This window comes from Egretta garzetta, unplaced genomic scaffold, assembly GCF_000687185.1.
Source record: "Egretta garzetta isolate BGI_Z169 unplaced genomic scaffold, ASM68718v1 scaffold96, whole genome shotgun sequence".
Taxonomy (NCBI): Eukaryota; Metazoa; Chordata; class Aves; order Pelecaniformes; family Ardeidae; genus Egretta; species Egretta garzetta.
In genome coordinates, this window is record NW_009259965.1 from 287,501 (window position 1) to 310,369 (window position 22,869).

At 37.5% G+C, this 22,869-nt stretch overlaps 1 protein-coding gene across 1 annotated transcript in view; it reads right to left on the minus strand.

The window, feature by feature from the left end:
* The window catches only part of SNRK (SNF related kinase), a 32,989-nt gene extending 11,135 nt beyond the window's left edge, over positions 1–21,854 (minus strand). Inside the window, exons 1-4 of the mRNA XM_009640166.2 lie at positions 21,760–21,854; positions 19,765–20,458; positions 3,307–3,448; positions 638–850 (exon numbers count right to left, since the gene is read on the minus strand). Coding sequence (XP_009638461.1) covers positions 638–850; positions 3,307–3,448; positions 19,765–20,353 — 944 coding nt within the window. The 5' untranslated portion in view covers positions 20,354–20,458; positions 21,760–21,854. The remainder of the gene's footprint in view (positions 1–637; positions 851–3,306; positions 3,449–19,764; positions 20,459–21,759) is intronic.
* Between the last annotated feature and the right edge of the window lie 1,015 nt (positions 21,855–22,869).

Sequence of the window (22,869 nt, forward strand, 5' to 3'; positions counted from 1 at the left end):
CCCGGCACTTGGCCTTGTTGAACCTCATACAGTTTGCCTTGGCCCATTGATCCAGCCTGTCCAGGTCTCTCTGCAGAGCCCTCCTCCCATCAAGCAGATCAACACTCCCACCCAGTTTGGTGTCATCTGCAAATTTGCTGAGGGCACACTCAATCCCCTCATCCAGGTCATTGATAGAGATATTAAACAAAACCGGCCCTAGAACTGAGCCCTGGGGGACACTGCTTGTGACCGGCCGCCAACTGGATTTAGCTCCATTCACCACGACTCTCTGGGCTCGGCCATCCAGCCAGTTTTTAACCCAGCGAAGAGTACACCCATCTAGGCCATGAACCACCAGCTTCTTCAGGAGAATGCTATGGGAGACTGTCGAAGGCTTTGCTGAAGTCCAGGTATACAACATATACAATATATAGTCCTGTTCCAACATATTTTCTTGAAGTTTTTCCTGAAGTTGCATCTACTTAAGTATTTCTCATCCTAGAATATCCTGTGACAGAGCAAGATTGTAATATTTTGTTTGTTAACTGAATGGCTTGATATTTAAACACTGAAGTACCCGGGTTCTCATGACACTCTTTAATCAAAAATGGCAAGATGCACGAAACAAACTGCATATAGAAAATTGACAACTTACTCCACTATTGTATCTCGGTCTGCAATATCACCGAGAACCATGCGTTGTATTATACTGTTGTGTTCCTCCTCAGACAGATTTTTATATGACACAAGAGGAATATTGTACTTTGTTGCAGGAGATGGGTCAACTCCTTGGAGCCATGCATGGTTTTCAATCTCCTCCAAAGATGCCCTTCGCTTCGGGTCTCTCTGCAACATCCGTGTAATTAGACTGTGAATAAAAAATAAATCTAAACAAAATGCACTCATGCATTTAAAAAGCAGCCATTGTAAGAGCAACATTAAGAAGAAATTTTCTGCTGTCAGTCCACACAGATCTTTAGAAGTCTCTACAGTAAACAATGTGATGGGAAATTATCTCTTCTCAAAGACATTCCAAATACTGCTGAGCTGAAACAAACAATTTACTTACTAAAAACTATAAATACCATAAACACTTCAGTTTTCATTTACTATGCTTAGATTCTTAACCTGATCTTTCTAGTTTGTTTGGTTTTAATAGGTCTCATAGGGCAACGGCCATAGATGGCCTGGAAGCTGGTCTGTAAAGTAACAGAAATATAATTTTTTTATTATTGCTGCTATCAACAAGAATATATAATGGCAAGGTAAGCAGAAATATTTTATTCTGAAATAGCTATCAGACGTTTGATTCTTCAGTATCCCTGAAAGAATCTGTTCTATCCACTGAGAAAAAAAAAAAAACAAACCAAAACAAAATGCTATCTGGGATGATGAAGTGACAAACATACTAATGGGTTGATACTGAGCGCTTACAAGTGCTGGAAAGGAAGTGCATAAGTTCCCCAAATAAACACAGAAAGAAGACTTGATTAGCACAGCACATCTCAGTTCACTTACTATACATGAAAAATTCTTGGGGGAAGTATTTTTGGCTTTGCACAACAAACAGAACGTGGATATAGAGTTTTGGATGTTTTGTGCCAAGGTTTCAATGAAACACATTTTTATGTGTGTGTGTGTGAGATGATGTATGGAATTAAAAGTGGAGGTTAATTCAGACTTCTTAAAACTCAACTGTAAAAAAAGAATGCCACATACATACTTGGTAGCTGTGGTCTCTGCCTTTACCAAAAGGAAAGGCGGGGTAACACATCGGAGCCTTGATTTTCTTTGCTTTTGTTAATACTGTGACAGAAAGGGAACAAACTATATACTTAAACTACACCTGTGGTAAAACCACACAAATGTACCACACGTGCCTCCTGCTTTAAGCTTGCTTATGCATCCCAAACCACCTAGAATGCTTTCACTTCAAGCAAGAAATTTAAACATTCCCAGAGTCATTTCCCTAAGAAAACCCAGCCTATAGAGAACTTGGGTAACTGATCATATGCTGTTGATGCACTGCGTAGAGAAAGCAGATCTGCTTGGGCCTTAAAGCAAATTAGCATTAGCCAATATATTAAGCGAAAGGCTGCAAAAAATAAGTTTCCTGACCTCAGCACAGCATGCAGCATCTCAAGAGATTTATTCGACAGAATTCACTGATAAGAGCTCTCTTTTAAACCTCTTCCTGTATTGTATTTTAAACCTCTTCCTGTATGTAAAGCTCTTCAGGCTGTTGAGAGCACGGATAGCAGCTTTTCCATGTTACTAGAAATGCCAGACGCTAATGCCAAGACACAAAAACCAGCTATGGCATCATGTTATGCATTAGATTCCTGGACCACACAGATGACAGGTGAAGAGAGGAACAGTCATTATGACCACAGCTGTAACAAATTTCATTCTGTGTCAAATAACTGAATCCTGGATGCTGCTCTAGTTTTTTGACTGGACCAAATGCATTTTTCAAGCATTTATAAAAGCATCTGGACTTCCATAATGAAAATGAAAATATACCCTATTGCAGATTCAAGAACCCAGCCAAACATTGTAAAATAGTCTAAGTGGTGCAACTGGGATATATATTAAAATGACTGAAGAGGTCATTAAGTGATAGGGGAAATATGCGAAATATTGGAACACATCAAAAAAATAAAAACGCTGCAGTGAGTACTGCAGAAAAACAACATATCAGAATGAGTCATGATTCCCAAGTGGCATATGGTATTTGCAGACAGAATATTTTTCTCCCTTGATTGCCTAGAATGTTGATTTGGAGTTGCAGTTTCAGTAGGACATGAGCAAAACTTGCTGTGATATCCTTGGGCTTTGACAACCTGTATTTTGAGCAGAAATCTATAGGCATCATTACCTTTTTAACCCCTGCCACAAAATACTTCCAGCAATACCTTATAATTTGTCCAGCAAGAGTGGTGGCCAAAGCCAGTCAGTGCTGAGTAGCTTCTTCAATCATTTATAAAATGTATTACAACTAAGACACATAAAAGAAAGATACATTGTGTAAAATCAAAATGAAGTTTCACACAAGTGTGGGAAAAACCTATCGGCAAAAAATATCACGGGATTAATTAATTAGTAAGAAGAGACACAAAAAAATAAAAAAATGCAATAGTGATGTCCAAGAAACTACTCGATCTATGTGAAGAAATACTAACAACTAAGCAAAAGCAGCAGGCATAATATCTTATTAACAGGCAAGGAATATTCCACACACCGATAATATGGTATGGGGAACTCCCAAAGGTAATGGGAATCCACTCCTCTGAATGCTTCCCAGTTCTTTAGTACTCTACTTACTCTTTACATTCTTTGGACACATGAGGTGGCACTGTGTATTTGCAGTCCATTATCATAGTCAGAGTTTCACTGTCATTTGCTTCTTGAAATGGCGGCTGTCCACAAACCAACATGAAGAGGATGACCCCCAAACTCCATATATCTGTAAATACATAGTACGTATTTTAAAATAACTGTTGAGGCAATGGACATAATTACCATCAAAACCATGACACATTCTTGAGATGCGTACTGGGGTGATTACTGCACTCTTGATTATGAGCATTACTTATGGAATTTGCAATTCCAAGAACAAAATACAGTTGTTCCATTGTTTGACAACTTTTATAGGTTTAGAGGGAAAAAAAATATCAGAATTCATGACTTCAAGGATGCATAACAAGTTTGAGATGCATAACATCTTTGACAGCAAAGTGTTAGATGAAGCTGAAGATAATCTGGTCACTCAGAAGACAATAATTCATTACCCTTTTCTTCACAGGTAGGCACAGATTATTGAAGAGATTTACATTCAAAGCACGTTCCTTTTTGAAGGACTAGCATAAACCGCTCTCAGTATTGTTTACATGATACTCTGTGAAGTAAGAAATTACAAAGGAAGTCACTTACTTCAATGAGACTGAACTAGGTATGTTTCTCCTTCAGTAGCGTTGCTTTAAAAAATTCTTTGCTACTTTTCATAGTTAAATAAATCATTTAGGTAAAACTAACTTCTTACACCAATCATATTGCAAAGTGCGGGGTGATCTTTTTTTGTTCAAATATCCATCAAACGTAACATAATTAACAGTGATCTCTGCTACACTCTGGGAGTCGTCTTGTTTCCTTCTAATTCCTGCTTGTGTAAAATAAAAAACATTTAACAACAGTCTTGTTCCCCAATGAAATGACATACCAAAAGATGAAAAAGAATCACTTCTGGGCACAAAGCCCTTTAGTTGGTTTCTACTTACTGTAAAAGCTAATATTTAGTTCAAGTCTTTATTAAGAGTTTGCCTAGAAGAAAATATTTCACAAGTCTCACTGCATTCAATACAGGAAGCTTAAATATTGAGAAATATATCATATTGCACAAAAATAAGTAACTCCAATCATAGAATCATAGAATCATAGAATGTTTAGGGTTGGAAGGGACCACTAGTATATGCTTAGCGAAAAGGCCATGCTCTTCAACTTCAGCTACAACTCCACGCTCTGGAAATTTCAACGACAATTTTGGGTCTTACACCCTAGCATTTCACAGATCTGTACCCAGCAAAACCAAACAAATGGCTGAAGTGAGAGAAATGAAGAGGCAGAAGCCTCCTGAGGGAAGAGGGGAGAGCAGCGGGCAGAGGTCTAGGAAGCAGAGCACACCAGCTCTGCCCTGGAAGGGCTTGCAAGAGGGAACCACACTAAGATACCTACCCAACTGCATCTTGCTTTTCGTGGCCTACTCAAAATACTTGACATGCATTTAACGCTGAAGGATAGCCACAATTTGATTTAATAATGTAAATCACACACATTCATCCCTAGAACAATTACTCATTTTGCTAGTTACAACCCATTCTTCATATGGTTTAGCTGACAGAGGAAGAGAAACACTACATGGTAATTTTCTTTAGAGCTCCAATTTGTAGTAAGTGTATGCTATTAACTCAGGCAATTATTTGATTTCTGTTATGCTGCCTCAATCCTATAGGTACTGAGCACTTTGAGGACGGTACACCAGATCATGTACATCTGCAAGTTCAGCATGACTATTCACATGCTTAAGGTTCAATAAATGCTTTAATACTTCGATAGCCTGATGCCAGAAAGCTGAATGTTCTAGAATATACAGGACAGTTTCACCTAAGAGGTACACCTTTAATTTTGCAAAGATACTTATACCTTTCTCCTCATGTTTAGATTGAAAGTGGCCAGAAAGTTTTGGTGCACTATCTATCTCCCACCACACAACAGGTTTCAAGAACTTGTTTTTGCAAGTACATAAAACATGGGAATTTATACACTTCTATGAACAGTCATCTTTTGGATATCAATGTCCTTCCTAGATTTTTAACCTTGCCTAAGATCTATTTTGTGAAATGACCTGTCCTAGTATTCTGTTCAATACTTCCCCCACAATAAAACAGAATAGAATGCTTCATGTCTTCTTTCAGCATGGAGTGTTTTAGAATAGTCCACACAGTATTCATAGTTAGAGACAAATTACATTTGTTGTAATAAAGCAATACACATTGGCTAAATTTAATCCAAGAGAAAAATATTGGGGAGGGGAGCAATATAATTAAACCGTAAGTGAAAAATAAACATATAAAATGTTTGAACAGAAGGGAAAAAAGAATATTCTAAGAAATTGAGCTTAAAACAATAAGACAGTCCTGAGAAAAGGATAGCAGTCACAGTAAGACAACAATTAAAGTTCCGTGAAATCATCATATACAGGGAACTAGCAGACCTTGAAGTTTCAACTGCATTGAATAGATACTGAACAATCTTAAGTATTTTCTTTTAGAAGGTAGTGTCCTAATCAATTTTCTCTTTTACACACATGGCTTCTTTTCTTAGCTATACATACACTTTTCTGTATTTCAGTTTGGAAGGATTTGTGATGACAGATACTGTTTTAGTTTTCCAGAAGTTATTTAGATAGACACGTATGTACATTTACTTTATAAAAAGGGTACAAAAAACTTTTCAGAAGCAAAATCTAACTGATCTTCTAAATGGAAAAAAGTAACTGTTGTTTGCTATAACACAATGTCCAGTTAGGTATCAACCTGTATGTTTTGACAAAAAAAATCAGTAATTACTGATTAGCCAGCATATAATAGAGAATTTTTTACATTTTTTCTTTAAAAAAACTATATTTTGCACTCCATACCCACAGGTCCTTCCAGATAAGAGCTGCAAATGGTGAAATGAAACAACTTACTTTTTTTTAAATACAACTACATGAAAAATAGAATACAAACTCTTGCTAATAGTGAAATATCAATCATGCACTGCACTGCTACTGTATTTCATTGTATCATGCATTTTGTCTTACTAAAAGGTAAAATGTATGCAGAAAAAAGTTTTGTTAGAAACTAAAAATGGTGCTTAAGACCTTTTGACCTTGTGATATTATCCAGATATTCTTACGCTCTCAGTGAAGAGCACTAGGGTTGCAACAACTACTCTTTATCTCATTCCTTACATACTACAGGCAAAGCTTACTATTACACTTTTCTGACAAATATGTAGTTAGCCTGACAGCATAGTAGACACTTACTGTGATGTGCTCCATAAATAACAGTGGACAGAAACAATTACATGGCTTTTATTCTCACCATATCTTTATAGCTGTAGCTGAAGAACAACTTCATTCCATTTCCAGTCATGGCTACTAAAATGACTTCAGCTCTGAGTGTCAAGGACACAGCTGAGCAGCCTAAGCAGACTTAAAGGTATACTAATAAGTAGGAAGCAAGAAAATAGTGTGCCTAAGTCAGTCTAATCTACATGTGAAGACCGAAAACAGAAAAATCACTGGAAGACTCAGTGCAGACTTCATCATGTCACATGACAGATGTCGTCTTGGGATCATCTTCCCAAGCTCTCCAGGACCATATTATAGCAAAGTCTTTCCTTATTTATGGAAGCAGAGCCAAGTGTTTGGATGTCTGTAGGTGTATTAAGAGGACACGTTCCTGAGTTCTGTCTTGCTCCTTCATACGCAGACTCGCAAATCAAGGGGTTGCTCCCTAGTCTATTCTCTGTGCCGTGGTTTAACTAGACCCAATCACTTGTTTGCAACTCCACATGCAACTAAAACAAACCAGCCAGATGAATGACTAAACATCTTTAAGGGGGCTCTCTTTCTGGTCAGCTGCAAGTTGCCACCTTATTGAAGGTAAAGGCACAACAGAAAATGTACATGTTGCTACAGCCACAGCTAAGAAAAATAAAAGACTCGCAGTTTTTGTAACCCGCAAAAACTTACTTAGTGAATCTTCCAGCAGATTTTGTTGTACATACAAGTGACCAGATCAGCCTTACAGATCTTGGGTCACAGGTGTTTGCAGAAATTTTTTGTGCTTTTTTTTGACTGGAAAAGTAGTGTGGGGGCCAAGCTCACTCCTATGTTTCTATGTTTTGCCATTCAGTATTTTAGGAAACAATCTATGAGTGTTTGCATATTTGAAAAAAAAAAAAAAAAAAAGACATGAACACTCAATGAATCACCATAATTCCATAATCATGAATCACAATAATTAGGAGGGGAATTGCCAGCAGGTCAAGGGAGGTGACCCTTCACCTCTGCTCAGCACTGGTGAGGCCACACCTGGAATACTGTGTCCAGTTCTGGACTCCTCAGTATAAGAGAGACATGGACCTACTGGATTGTCCAACAAAAGGCCATGAAGATCATGAAGGGACTGGAGCATTTCACCTATGAGGAAAGGCTGAGACTGCTGGGGGACTGTTCAGCCTAGAGAAGGCTCAGTGGGGATCTTCTCAATGTATATAAATACCTGAAGGGAGGGTGCAAAGAAGATGGAGCCAGGCTCTTTCCAGGGGTGTCCAGTGACAGGACCAGAGCCAACAGGCAACAAACTGAAACACAGGAGGTTCCCTCCGAACATCAGGAAGAACTGTCACTGTGAGGGTGACCGAGCACTGGCACAGGTTGCCCAGGGAGGTTGTGGAGTTTCCGTCAACTATATTCAAAATATCTGAGATATTCAAAAGCCATCTGGACAGAGTCCTGGGCAACTGACTCTAGGTGTTCCTGCTTGACCAGGGGGATTACACCAGATGACCTCACTGGAGTAGGCAGCACCAACACGAATACTCTACTTCCTTTTGCTCATCAGAAGCAGTGCACTTCAGGTGTTTACTTGAGAAAATGAAAGCATGACACAGCACAGTAAGAACTAAAATAACATTGACAGTGTGGACACGCAGAACTTGAATGCTCCATTTAAACCAGCACAAGGTTGTCTCAACTCAGCTACAAACCAGAATTATTTTTCACTTCTCACACCAAACACAGGGTAAAGGATGGTAAGCATGAAGGAAGTGATAAAAAAAGCTGACAGGAAACAGGAAACATGAAACAGTTTTCAGAGTAACTTCATTTCAAATACACAAACCCTGCAAGAACAAGGTAAAAATGGCACTGCTATACAAGAAGTGGATTATTCACTGATATTTCAAACTACCACAGTTGTTCAGACAACAATTGTGTGCAATCATAAACAAAATAAAAACAGTAACAACAGTATCATGCCCTTCCGCACCTACCACAATATTTCACACTGACACTTTTTCTAAGACACACACAATGCTGGATGAAATAAAAAAATAGGATTTTTTACTGGCAGATCTCTCTGCAATTAAGTTTCCAGGAAAACAGAAATTCCTGCAGGTTTTGCATGATAAAGTTTTTATTTTGCATGTTTTGAAGCCACTTACAGCTTGACATAGGTAACACTACCAAAAAGGAGAAATCATCTTCTCTTTGTAAAAAGGATCCATAAACTCACAGGTTAGAAGTCTTACTTACTTGTAAATATTTCTCCTAAATTTAAATAGGTGACCTACACTCCCAACATGCAAGTAAGCTTAAACATGTTGGCTTGCTAGCCTTCAGCGAAACTTGAAATCCAGGGTTTAGAATCTGAAGTCTTCAAAGGAGATATTCCAAAATAGTAAGTTAATACCCACACATCTGTTTGAAAGATTTAAAAGATCAACAGTTAAATGACTATATGGTACATCTATAAGAAATGCTTATGTTTGTACCTGATGTATTAGTTTTAAGTCATCCTATACATGCAAAATCAATTCTGTATCTGCGCTTTCCACTTTTACTGGAGATCCATAGCTGCATATTTTTCAGTCAAATTCAGAAAATATACTGCAAAAAAGATTGAAAGAAATGAAAATGCGTTCTTGTCTTTGAAGATCCGATTTTGCTTCACTCATTTAACATAACCTTGGCACATTTTTGAAAATTCTTGGTTTCCAGAGTAGTGCCATCCATCTGAGAGAGGCAAAAATTCAAGATCTTTAAGCACAGGTGTTTTGGAGAAGTCAGTAAAGGAGAATTAGATATTATTTTATTATAGTGCGTGTTTACCAAATTTTAATATTTCCCCAAACAATACACAAAGCCACACACAGGACTGTTCGTTACCATACTGTTTTGTGCTGCCATAATCAGCACTGCTCTATTATTCATTTCTATTAATAAAGAGAAAACTCATCTGCCCTCTAGATCCCAAGGAACCTAAGGAAGATGGAGATGGTTTGCACTCAGCTGATGAAGTACTTTGATCAACACTTGGGCAGTACATGCTGCCCGTTCTGGTGCTGTACCCTGCTATTGCCCATTTCTGCTCACATGTTAGGTGTAGCAAAGGGGGACTAACTGCTTCTGCTAGGGAGACCACTTCCACCAGCAGAGCAGACAGCGGCACCTTGATCTTTCATTTCTAAATCCCAAAGAGCGTTCTTACCCTATTACAAAAGGGGGTTTCACTCAAATTGAGTGACAGACTCAGTCACGATCTAGTGATCTGATTTGGTCAAAAGCATCAACTTTGACAAAACAGTTGTGTGAGCAGATTAGAAAGATGCTGGAGCAGCAATGAAATAAGAGTCTGACATCTCATCAAAGCAGGGCTTCTAGAAAGAAGTAGCATCTCTTATTAGACCACCTAATAACTGGGGAAAGGGGGAAGAAAAAGGAACAATTTTTCTTTAGATCGCTACACACTTACAAAAACACTTTTTTCTTTTAGTGAAGGCAGCCCTTATAGTATGTTCTTAATTTGATACACCTGTCCTGGTTTCAGCCAGGAGAGAGTTAATTTTTTTTCCTCGTAGCTTATATAGTGCTGTGTTTTGGGTTTAGTATGAGACTAGTGTTGATAGCAACAACTAAAACATCAGTGTGTTAAAAAGTGCGTGCACTGCTCAAGGACATTTTCAGCTTCCCATGCTCTGCCAGGCACACAAGAAGCTGGGAGGGGGCACAGCCAGGACAGCTGACCTCAACTGGCCAAAGGGGTGCTCCGTACCATATGCCATCATGTTCAGTAGATAAACTGGGGAAATTTGGCTAGCGGGAGCTGGGGGCAGCAATCATTGCTCAGGGATAGGATGGGCATCAGTCAGTGGGTGGTGAGCAGTTGTATCACTTGTTTTTTCTCAGATTTTGTGTCTCTCTCTCTCGTTGTTTCTCTCTTCAATACAATTTTTTTTATTGTTTTATTTCAATTATTAAACCGTTCTTATCTCAACCCATGAGTCATCTTACTTTTGCTCTTCCAAGTCTCTCCCCCCTCCCCTCGCAGAAGGGCAGCTCACATGAGCAAGCCGGCTCTGAGGTGCTTAGGTGCCTGCTGTGGCTAAACCACAACAACTTATGTCAGCCCGAGGGATAAGTCCTAGCTGACAGTTTCCTGCTTTCACACTTTATTAGAAGCTCTAGATATACATTTAAAAGCAAAGACAACAACATCTATTTACATTTTTACCCATTCACTGAATGTCACTGGTCCACTAAATGGTTGCACAAGCACCAGAGTCAAAAAATCACAAAGGAAACTGCAGAACTATATGGGCAGGACCTGAACGAGAGACTTTGTTGAGACCTGCTAAATGGGCTATGCCACATAAAAAAAAAAAAAATCTCAACTTCAGTTTAATGCAAATATGGTTTGACATACAGCATACACAGTAAAGAACTCTGCAGAGATCTGCCGCTCCCCCACCTTCATACCCCTGGTGTATCATTTTAAGATAATCTATTAGCTATGGTGCTATGTTAATGCTAAAAAAAAACCCACCAGGTTTTACACAAAACCTTTAGATGTAATAAATTTACTACTGGATAGTTTAACCAGATAAAAGAGCAGGTTTTGTAAGCAAAACTCCATGGCTTGGGCCGATGAATTGGCATAATTTGCAGCTATACTCCCCTATCACAGCTCAGAACTCAGATGCCAGTGCTAATTCTAGATTTGAGACTCAACTGAAGGAACATAGGGAATGAAGGGTTACAGAAACCCATTTTTAGAAGAGCAGATTTAAACAAGAATTTATTTTTCACAAATTCAAGTTTTTTACTAGTCTTAGTAATCAGCAGTTGAAGGCTTTAGGGAAACTGCTTACTTCTCCCCTCCAAGGGTTATCTAATTTGCTCTCTGCAGAAAACTGATGGAAAAGCAGAATTTAGGCCTGACATGCTGCATGCATTTAGCATGCTCACAACCTGTAAAACTTCAAATGAGCATAGTGACGGAAGGCACACTTGTATACTGCAATGGCCCAAATCAAGGTTTCTTTCAAAAGCACAGTGAAGATCTCAAGATGCAATTTAGCCTTTAAATTGGGTACTAATAACTTGAAACTCCATGGCTATAAGAATAAAGTAAGATAGATTAGGACTTTTAAAAACACTAGCTAGCTAGCTAGCTGGAGTAGAGAATATTTTATTGTTTTTAAAGCCATTAAATATTGTTGATCAGGAAACTGTTCAAGCAGGATTCCCAGAACCATGACAACCAGGGCTGTGTATACGCAACTTCCTTACATAACATGAAGTCACTGCCATAGAAACCAAACTACGTCATTATCTGTCTATGCTACGCCTGTCTTAAACACAGGGCAGTCAAACATCTGTTATGTTCAAGTTTGTACACTGCACAAAGGAAATCCATATTCATCTGTGTAGCCACCGAGCTGGGCTTCACCATTTCATTAGTCATTTATTGCTTTCTGAAGTTCCCTACTTCCTGCTAAAATAAGCACTATGGATTTCAGAAAGTTACCATTTATGTGACACAGGGGATCCTTATAGCATAAGATTTGCCCAATTTCTACTACTCCTCAGAAGTCAGACACTCATCACACTTTATATATGCTATGTGAATTTGTGATTTTAAGCAGCTAAAAATCCATACACATACTGAAATAGACACATTTGCATTGAACTACATAAAGTAAATTGAGTCCATTTATTAAAGTTGTTTATTTCAGACCTTTATGGGAAAACAGTTTTTTTCCCCCCTCCTAACTTGAATGTAGAACTGCTTAACAGTTTACAGTGTATATTGCTCAGTTGATAAGACCGATCTTTCTACAGGAAGTCTGCTTCTTCAGAAGCGATATGTAATATTGAGTAAATTTAAGTCACATTTTATACTGTTCTCATTGGAATGTTTACTGTAACAGCTGAACACAGTTATCTTCCACTAGAAGCCACTTAATAAGCAAAAAAGAGAACAAATCTACTTTTATGGTGATGACAGAAATGTTTACATGTTTATTTTGCTACCTCAGAGGTATCAACAGACTGGATAAATGAAGGCTGGAAACAGACCTCAATTTCCAGCATCATGGGCAATTACTCTAAGCACTATGTTAAGACATTAAAGAGGATGTCATCACCACCGCTGCTACAACCTCTTCAGAGCAGATTTGTGGAAGAAAGCCAAATTCATAGAAACCTGTTGAAGGCAAGGCTTGAAAGAGACTCAACACATCAGCACTTGGATATCAAGTTCTTCTATGCAGATCTAAATATGAAAATCTAATGTAAAGATCATCAGCATCTCTGCACTTTGGGCATGTTCAGGGCTAGGCAGCAACTGGGCAGTATTTGAAGACTGCTGTTTTGGGCTCAGACACAAAACCCCATCAGGAACTACTTTACTTGGATTGGAATTTAGGGGTGGAACCTTCATTGAGCTCAAGAGTAGGTACAGACTGGTAACTCGTGAGGATAACTAGCGGTAAGTGTGCTTGTTACAAGTTGAAACTTAAGATCTTGTTCACAGCATAGGCTATAGAAAACAATGAAAACTCAAATTTATAGCATGGCTTCACATAACTGTCTGAAGAACCAAAACACAGTTTAAGAGTAAAAACTCAAATGCCAAGTCAAACACTGCAGAAAATGAGACTTCTATTAAAAAGTGATGAAAGATTACATACTACAGCATAAAAGGATAAAAGCTGGTATCATACTACCAAATCGTTTGAATGGTGCCTGTTATAATGTTGATATACTTGTGCTTCAAAAGGCAAATAAGTATTTCCAGCCCTCTATAAGCTAAAAAGCTTTAAAAAGTTGTATCCCTTATATAAAGTCAGCAGCAAGATAGTATAGAATAATTTTATGTTAAGAATTTCAGCATTTTATGCATTGCAAATACTTCCTACACTACCATGTGCACAGACTGATGGCAAATCTAGAAGATGCTCAGACTGAACCAGTTGTAAAGTTTGAAGAGTATAGGTAAAGAACAAAGATTACTTTTTTGTGGGTACTTGATTCTTAGCTGACTGAACTAGCCTTCCATTCTTTAACTTTTCATGTAAAAGGCTTTGAATAAACTTGTGTATTGACCTCTCTAGTTATCAGAGATGCCACTGGCTCAATTCAGCTATTTTTTTTTGGTCTTTGTAAAATGGGATTTATTTTTCCCTTGCAGAAGGCTGAGAAAGAGACCATCTATAATCAATGCTAACATTTTCAAAATTAACAGGCAGACTGGGTTTTCTCCTTGTTTTAAAGTACTACAAATCCAATTAAAATTACTATTAGAACACATAGCAGACAAGAGAATTAGGAGAAAACTTTTCCTTCCTCTATCCCTCAAAAAAAGAGCATAAATAACAAATGGCATTTAGAAAATAATTTTCATAATTAGCTTATCTGTCTGATGAAACAGTCTGTTCTATATATGTTATTTTATTTGACTAAGACGTGATCATCAGTAACCAGTCTTATCTTTGGAAGTGGTTCTTATTTTAATTCAGTCTGGCAACTAGTACTTATTTTTCCCTGAAGACAATAGCATGGGTTCTGCTGGTTGCATAAAACTATTAAAATACAGACAAATAGTTGTTCTTTATTTTTGAGTAACTACTGCATCTCAAATTTCGGTAAGGATATTTTAACAAAAAACACTACCATTGAAACATTTTACTGAACCCAAGCCACTGCTTTTATTCCAAAACAGTCTGGTTTACTCTGATTCATCAATTCTGCATTTCGGAATGCATTCTTTCTCCTTTGACTTCTGTTGCTTAGCCACATTTCAGAAGTTACTGAACCTACATTAAAAATACAAACAAAACCAACATTTTCTGCATGAACTGACTTTCCAATACTACTACTCCAGAAAGTAATTAGCCAGGATAAAAAGAATATTAATTTGTTAAATGTAGAAGGAAGTTTTTCTCTATATAAAACATGTTCTCAAAATCATTGGACATGTCAGAGTCTATACAGCATGTACAGCTTATGTACATGTTTCACTGTTTTTTTCTGTATGTAAATAATAAAGACAATTTGCTCCTGGTATCCAAGATACCCTTCATATTTTCTTATCAACTATCTTTTCCTAAAGGTTTTAGATGTAAAACGTGTAATTTGTACTTTATTTATAAAAATTAGCATCTTAGTACAGCTTTACACATGAATGCAAAACTTGAGCATCTGGTTTACAACTAAGTAGTACACCACTGATTTAGGTCCCACCAGCTCTGTGTTACCAAATTAGTCAGCCATGGGCTGAACATAAGTAATCTGGATATTTGCTTGCAAGATACATGAAATGAAGCTTCCTGGCTGTGGAGATGTATTTATCATAATGAAATCTTGCTCCACAACAGCAGTTTTAAATATTATGAAAACAGTTCTCCCATGAACACAGCAAGATGACTAAGAAACATCCCTATACTTAAGTTACAGTTGAGCTGATATGGTAGTAACTGAAGACTACCTTGACAGCTTCTCCTCTGTAGTTTCACTTGGATAAATCATTCTTTGCTTCACCCAGTTTACTGGTGAATACATTAAAATTTGTGCATAAAGTAACACAGAATGGAACATAAATTATAATTCATAAATATTAGCTTGCACAGATTTACTGAGAAGTCATCAGGACCACAGACTCCCACCCTTCATTACAGCTACATCACAGCTTCATTTCTGAATACAAAGCTCCAATACCTGTAGCGTAACACCCTCAATAATTTGAGGCATTAGAAGTATTTTCTTGCCAATAAAGTAATTAGATCGAGGTGAAAAAAGCAGGATCAAAGGATAAAATACTACATAAAAATTGGACTGCCCATATAAATTGCCACAGAACTTAAAAAAACATTCTTTGTTAACGTGACACGAATATCCTCAAAATTAAACTTTCTAAAAGTATTCTAACAACCAATTCCTTACATTTGCCCCTTCTAAAAAGTAAAAAATAAAAAAGCTCATTTCCAGTATTTTTTCAAACTTGACTCTGCTTTTTCAGAAGCGAGATATGCAGCACAGCAGGGAGAAGGCAGGAAAGCGTGGCCATTAACATGAGTACACAGGAGGAGAAATCAGCACTGAAATACACAAGGTACTCACATCAATTCCTTCTGTTTTGCTTCAAAAAGCATTTGAAGCTGGAAAAGTAGAGCACACAATACGCCTAAAAATGCACTGGCAACGATACTTGATGAATTTCAGTCAAATGAGTTTCTCTCGCAGAAGGCAAGGTGAGCTAGGCCGAGCTGATCTAACCTAAACTTCCTAACAGAAAAGAGGGGCAGGTCCTACCACCTTCCCCCAGAACTCTACTCCAAGCTGCACGCTTCTTTCGCCTACTTTGCACCAGCTCTTCCACTCAATGCTACGGGACCAAATGGCTGTGCTAACCTGGCAGAAGTTATGCCTGCAGAAAAGTTAACAGTTTTCTGTCCTTAGCTGGTAAAATGAGTTCATCAAATGGTCAGCCATGCAACAGAGTGCAGCCCATGAGAAGGGGTAGCTCTGCACTGACACAAGCAAACCAGAAGGGGAAGACCTCTGATGTTGGAAGCAGCCAAGTACTACGCTCTTTTAGCTTTCTGCACCCTTATACCTTCAAGGTCATTCTATAATATATCTAACTATAAATGTTCTAGAGTGCTGCAGTACAACATTAAAAAGGCAGATTTTCAAAACAAAACAATCGGTGAAAAGCTTTTGTAGGAATTTTGCTTTTCATTTCTGTCAGGTTTGGCTGTAATCTGATTTCAAGCATACTGAAACTCCAAAATGTGGTGAGGTACGCTAAATGATTCAACACCAAATATGGTTTGCAAGTACCTTACCACATTTTTATTTTACCCAAGTCTGTCAAATCTTGTATTCAGCATTTTTATAATGTAAAAGGTTATTGTACCTACCCACTGGCGATTATGCTTACATTACTCATTCAGTTGGTGAATAAAGTGCTATACACATGCAGAAACATCAAAACTAGCTTCACACAGGCCAGACAGGGTCATCGGCCATGCTCAAGCACCAGGTAAATGTGGCTGAAGCTTTGAAAAACCAAACACACTCCAGCAACACCACATACAAGTAAGAAGTCCTTGCAAATGCTTGATGCAAAAACAAACCAAAAGAATTTGGGATCATTCCAATAGAGACAAAGTGGGTCTAAAAGCATTATCATCATCTCAGGAAAGGGAAAAGTATGCATGACAAATCCTCTGTTTCCTTTAATAATCAACAAGATACTACTAGATAATGAATACATAGAGCCATTATTACCCTACCATATTGTCAGAAGATATCCAGGTCTGAATTTTGCAAGAAAGCCAGCATCTAACTAGTAAAGTAACGTATGTTACCCAAGTCGCTGCCCCCTGTAACTTCCAAGGTGGCAGCGAGTTGGATTTGGACTACAATCTGCCACTTGAATAGCACTGAGCTACAGGAACCATAATATTCTTGTTAGTCATACCTTCTGAGAAACATCTTGCCACTATTCTCTTGGTGCTGCTGTAACAACATGCAATGCTAAATAATCGTGATGATACCTACAATGTTATTTGCGCATTAGAGTACCATTCTAGAAGCCTGTGCTCAACTGTGATAGACAATCCCAATCTTACAATCTGAATTTGCCCATTTCAATCTCCAGAAAGATGAATTTACTCTTCAAGTGTTTCCATGCATCTACAAAATCACATACAGAATACCCAACTACAATAATAAAAACCTACCAGAAGTGTCAATGTCTTCCAGAATTACCGTAGCCTACACAGCACTTAATACTTTGTAGAGATGCCAAGCAGTTAAAATACAACTTGCTCTCCTCTGAAAGAATGAACTAATCTGAAAAACTGTAATTAAACTTTATCACTTAGGAAGGAGGTGATTTCTATTTATTCAATGATCCAATCGGTTGATGCTAGTAGAGCAAAAGGAAAAGTATTAGCAGAAGCACCCTTTACTCTCTCTCATCTGTGGCTACCCACTTTTCAATACTGCTGGAGTTCACTGGATTACACCACTGCTCTAGACAGAACTCTGTCTGATCTAAAATGATATGTCCATTTGATTTACAAAATAAAGTTTATGTGCAACAGTCCTCTCACTTTCCTCTGACTAGAACAAATTTTAATTAAGTGTGAAAAAAACATGTGAAACTCCAAGCAACAGCACTTCTCATTATCTAACTCAGCTTTTTGAAAAGCCCTGGGAACATATGATCATTGCCTAATATTCCTCTTGCATCATTTTAACTACAGCCTTAAACACAAAAGGAAATGAGACACCTAAATTAACTAGTCTCTTTTCAAGTGTGAAAACTTTTAAGTAGCATCACAAAGGGGAGATTAATCCCTAAACTAGCTGAAACAGTTACCTTTTCATAAAGCATGCTTTTCCATGATATTTATTAAGCATGTAACTTAATAAAAGACTTGCCCTAAATCTTTCAGCTCTTTGTAGCAAGAAAATGTAAAGTCTTTTCCTTTATAAACTCATTCTAATACTATTAAAAAGACATCAGAAACGCCATGTTTGTGGCAAAGGTCTTTGGCAAAAAAACCCCATCATATATCTTGATCAATTTTTCTTGCATTGATTTTTGCAACTATAACAACTATTTTGGATAAATGAACACAGGTATGGGGTTTTAAAAATATTATGATGAATGCAAATGTACCTGAACATGCATAGAGTATAAGCAAGGCAATCCTTTTTAATTTGGCATTTTAATAAACTGAGTTGGTTTTCAAGTGGTCAGATACATGGAGGAACACAGAAGTCAGGAGTTAGGATCTCTAGTTTGCCACCAATAAAACCAGAACCAACTCATCTAGAACATTTGACTCTAAACAGAAATCATTTTGCCAAGCATCACTGTAACATCAACATGGATTTGCAAAACCACAAATAGCACAGACATCTAAAATTCCTAATTATAGCACACTTGAGAAAATACTTTCAAGTCCAGAAAACCCACAGTAAAATACCTGTTCAAAGTCAGAAGCCATGAAGTGACATTCAAATGTTTAAGCAAAGACCGTACGATCTACTAACTAAAAATATTTGTATTAAAAATAATGCATGACTTTCAGTTCAACAGTATACAAAATTAGCTGATCATTTACCTCAGGTAAATTAGCAAAAAATTGGACAAGTCAGTCTTAAACCATCACTACAGCCACTACTACAACCATAGCCAAACACACACAGAGCCATGTACAGAGTCCTAATTAGTGTTATTACGACAATAAAAGTATCAGATGCTGGGCACACAAGAACAGAGACATATTAACTACAATAAGCTATTTTTGAAGCATCATTTGGAATTTTATGTACCTAAATTTGTTGGAGAAGTGAGTTCTACCTCGACTAGCAGATATAAGCAATCTGTATGACTATCAATCATATTCAATGACATAATCAATGTTTACAGCTAAGTTACTTCTAATAGCATACGCAGTAGACCTAACAGAGAGGGTAAGAGAATTATCTGTAGTAGTCTGTCTAGCACCCTCCACTCCCCAGCTAGAAACATGAAGACTAGTTTACGCATTACTATTTCTCTTACCTTTTAAACAATTGAAAGCAACGGGGAACTCACCCCCTACTTTCAGTTCTCAGACAACAAAAGGGGCAGCGAAGGGGAAGAGTGATTTCAAGCCTTCCTTAATTTCCTGTCTCCTCCTTTGATAGTCGAGTTAAGTACTTATTAAAAATGGATTCCTACCACCTTGCAGCAGAACATGTAAGCAGCCTGGGCTCACAATGTCATTTTTATATGGTTAAACTTAGCAACCACCAAATAAATTAAAAACCGGCACTTTTCTAAAAAGGAGATGGGTGCTCTAACGAAGCAAGTACAAATATACACATTGCATTCACATTATTATTAATAGAAAAGTTAATTACAATGTATACAATTGCATAATTTCATACAAAAAGAACTTTTAAGCGTTTTTGAGAATGTTTGAATATCTCCTTCCAAACAGAGCGGCTCCAGCATTAACTTATCCGTAACTCATGCAGGTTACATTTCTTGCCAATTAGCCAATTAGCTGGCTTCCACACATGACATTATCTTGAAACAGAAAAGAGTGGTACAACATCATGGTACTTAAGTTTTAGATTACTAGCTGAATTCAAAGAGGACATACCCACTGCTGGTGCATCATATTCATCCCCAAGTAAAATTTCAGGAGCAGAATATGCAAGAGATCCACAGCTTGTTGTAAGCTTCTTTCCAGGCTGAAATTTGTTGCTGAAGCCAAAATCAGTCAATTTCACAAGTCCTTGTTTTTCAAAGAAAACCACATTCTCTGGCTTTAAGTCTCTGTGAACTACGTGGAGTTTATGGCAGTAGGATATAGCATGAACTATTTGAGCAAAGTATTTTTTTGCCAGATCCTCATTCAGACCTTCTTCATGTTTCATGATGTAATCAAACATATCTCCTCCATCACCTAGCTCTAAGATAAGATAAAGCTTAGTCTGGGTGTCAATCACTTCATACAGCCGTACTATATTGGGATGCTGCACTAGTTTCATGCATCTAACTTCTTGAAAAAGATGTCCAGTGGCTAGAGTGTCCAATTTGGTCTTGTCAATTACTTTTACTGCTACTTTTTCACCTGTAAAGACATGCCGAGCAAGCTTCACCACAGCAAAATGGCCTCTGCCCAAAGTTTTATCCAAGTCATACAATCCTGCAATTTTTCCATCATATCCTCGTTTGAAGCCTGCCATTCTGTTTCAGAAGATGAAATGATATTTAAGCTCTTTGGAAACGTGACCTTTTCATATAAGAGTGTCTGATGCAAATAAATAGTCCATTGTCACTGCCAAGCATACCTAAAAATAAAGAGACAAGATTATATATTTGCATAAAAATAAGCAAAATTATTATCCTGTAATTCACCTACAGTTACACAGGCACATTATTACAGAGTACTTATGAAATTCTTCAGGGTTTTTTTCAAAGGGTTTGGTAAGCTGTGCTGTGGTAACCAACAGATTTCCGAAATCACTTTATCGGTATTGCTTGAAGAAAGTCAATTTCAACAGTGCAGTAACGAAAATTTCTCTGAAAGTCAGCGGCCTTGTTCTTGAGTTAGAAACCTTGCAAGCAACGCTTGAAGAAATCAGTGTTACAAGTTTGTAACTTTTCTGGCTATATTAGAAATCAGCTGCGCAGCACAGAATATTGACAAGAACCACCTGCTTGATTTATCTTATTTTTGGCATATTCCTTCATCTTGCAGCATGAAACAGCTCTAGCAAAGTTCTGATGGTATGACTTTGGACTTTTACCTTCTCCCTTTTAACAGCTTCCTATTTAGCAAAGTGAGGCTGACACACAAGACTTAATTTTGTTACTCTAATTAGTTTGAGCATTACAAATCAATACTGTAATTACAACAAATGAACAAAGCTTTACAGGCTGAAATGAAACATTTGGGTTGGATGTACTCTTAGTGCTAAACAAAATGTCTTGTTAAATATTTTGACTGGAGTTACAAAAACTGGTGATAAAAAGTTTGCATGTAGGCTGCATATGCGCAGCAGTCCCGGGAATGAGTCAGGAGAAGGGGAAGAGTGGAAAGGAACGGGAGCGAACTCAAGAGTTCAACTTATTTGTACTGAACTCCTGCTTACCAGTTAATTTGGCATTTAAGCAAACAAGATCCAACTTATACAACTTTCGTATTCAAACCTGGTTTTGAAGGTCTTGTGTCCCATTGTGATTTTTTTCACATACAAAACCTCCCAAAAACTTAAGATTGAGGTTTAAATAAAAATCTGTAGCTATCAAAAAGCTGACAGTTCCTCCCACTTTGAGTACAAAGTAGCTAGAAATATGAAAATTACATGGCTTATTGCCAACTCAATAAAACACAGAAAACATAGCTCTTCAGAATATATTTTCAGTTTCAAAACTGAACTTCAAAAGGAAAATCCTTGAAAAGGAAGCTGGCAAACAAACAGCCCCTTACATTAGTTATTCTTAAGTCAAAATGTAAGCATTAGATTAAAAACACTCCCTGCTAAACAAGTTATTGCACAGGCAGTGAAACTAATGAACCTGGTTTCACATGGATTCAGTTACAATGTTGGGGGTCCTATGAGAATTCTCTGATGTTTAACAAGCTCACCTTACTGCTTCTCTCAGCTGGAGCCATGGTATAACCTCTTCTCTATCCAGCTGTCTACTTCCACAAAGTCCGTGGGAATTCAGTTTGAGACCTCCACCCCTGTAAAATTTGAATTAAATCAATCAACTTCTGAAACCTCATAACTTAAGACAAGGAACAAGGTAACTGTAACAATCATATAAACATTGGGGTTTGGGTTTTTGCTTTTGTTTTTCTTTAAAGCTAATAATCAAGCTTTAAAAAACTTCATTGGGTTTTGTGTTACTGTATCCTTTCATTTTGCTACTAAGCATTATGCTTCAGATGCTCTTCCAAAAACTACTCCATTTCACTAGAAGATGCCATGGTATCAGAACTGGGGTGGCCTATCTGCTTCCCAACACACACCATAGTGCTCATCTTACAAAGTTTCCCTTACCACTCCCAATTAACCATGTAATGCCATCCTATCCTTATTCCAGAAAGTACAAAACTAGATTAGAACATGCTACATTAAACCAAATGCCCATGTCAAACGCTCTTCTACCTGATAAGTAACCATTAGAGGAAGCATAGAGAAGAACATAGTACAATGGCAAAGATAACAATAAATAATGAAACTCTCCTTGTCTTTTAAGAGATTCAGAAACTTCTTTACATCAGAGGGCAGTGGTTTTATGATAATAATACTTGATAGATTCCACCCCACCCCTCCCTGTGAAACTGGGCATGTGAATTTTTAGTATCAAGAACGTCCTGCAACAAGGCGTTTAATAGCTTGACGATGTGCTGTGAGAAGAACCACTTCCTCTTGTTTTTAATCATCTGATAATTTGTGCATCTTCCTATTCGTTGTTTGTTCCAAAACAAGAACTATCATACTCTATTTACCTTGCCTCAAGCAACTCAACAGTTTCAGCTTTCTCCCTTCCTAGCTTCAGTTCAATCTTGTTCAAATCCTAGTCTGTCACTCCTTTTACAGACTTACTCCACAGGCTGTAGCATTCTTCTCACCTTTCTCTACACACTTTCTGGTTTGTTCTATACTACTTTCTTAGGCCTCGAATTGGTCTCGAATTTTATTTTTTGACTATTACTGAGCACTGACATAATGTTTCCATGTAATGCTTT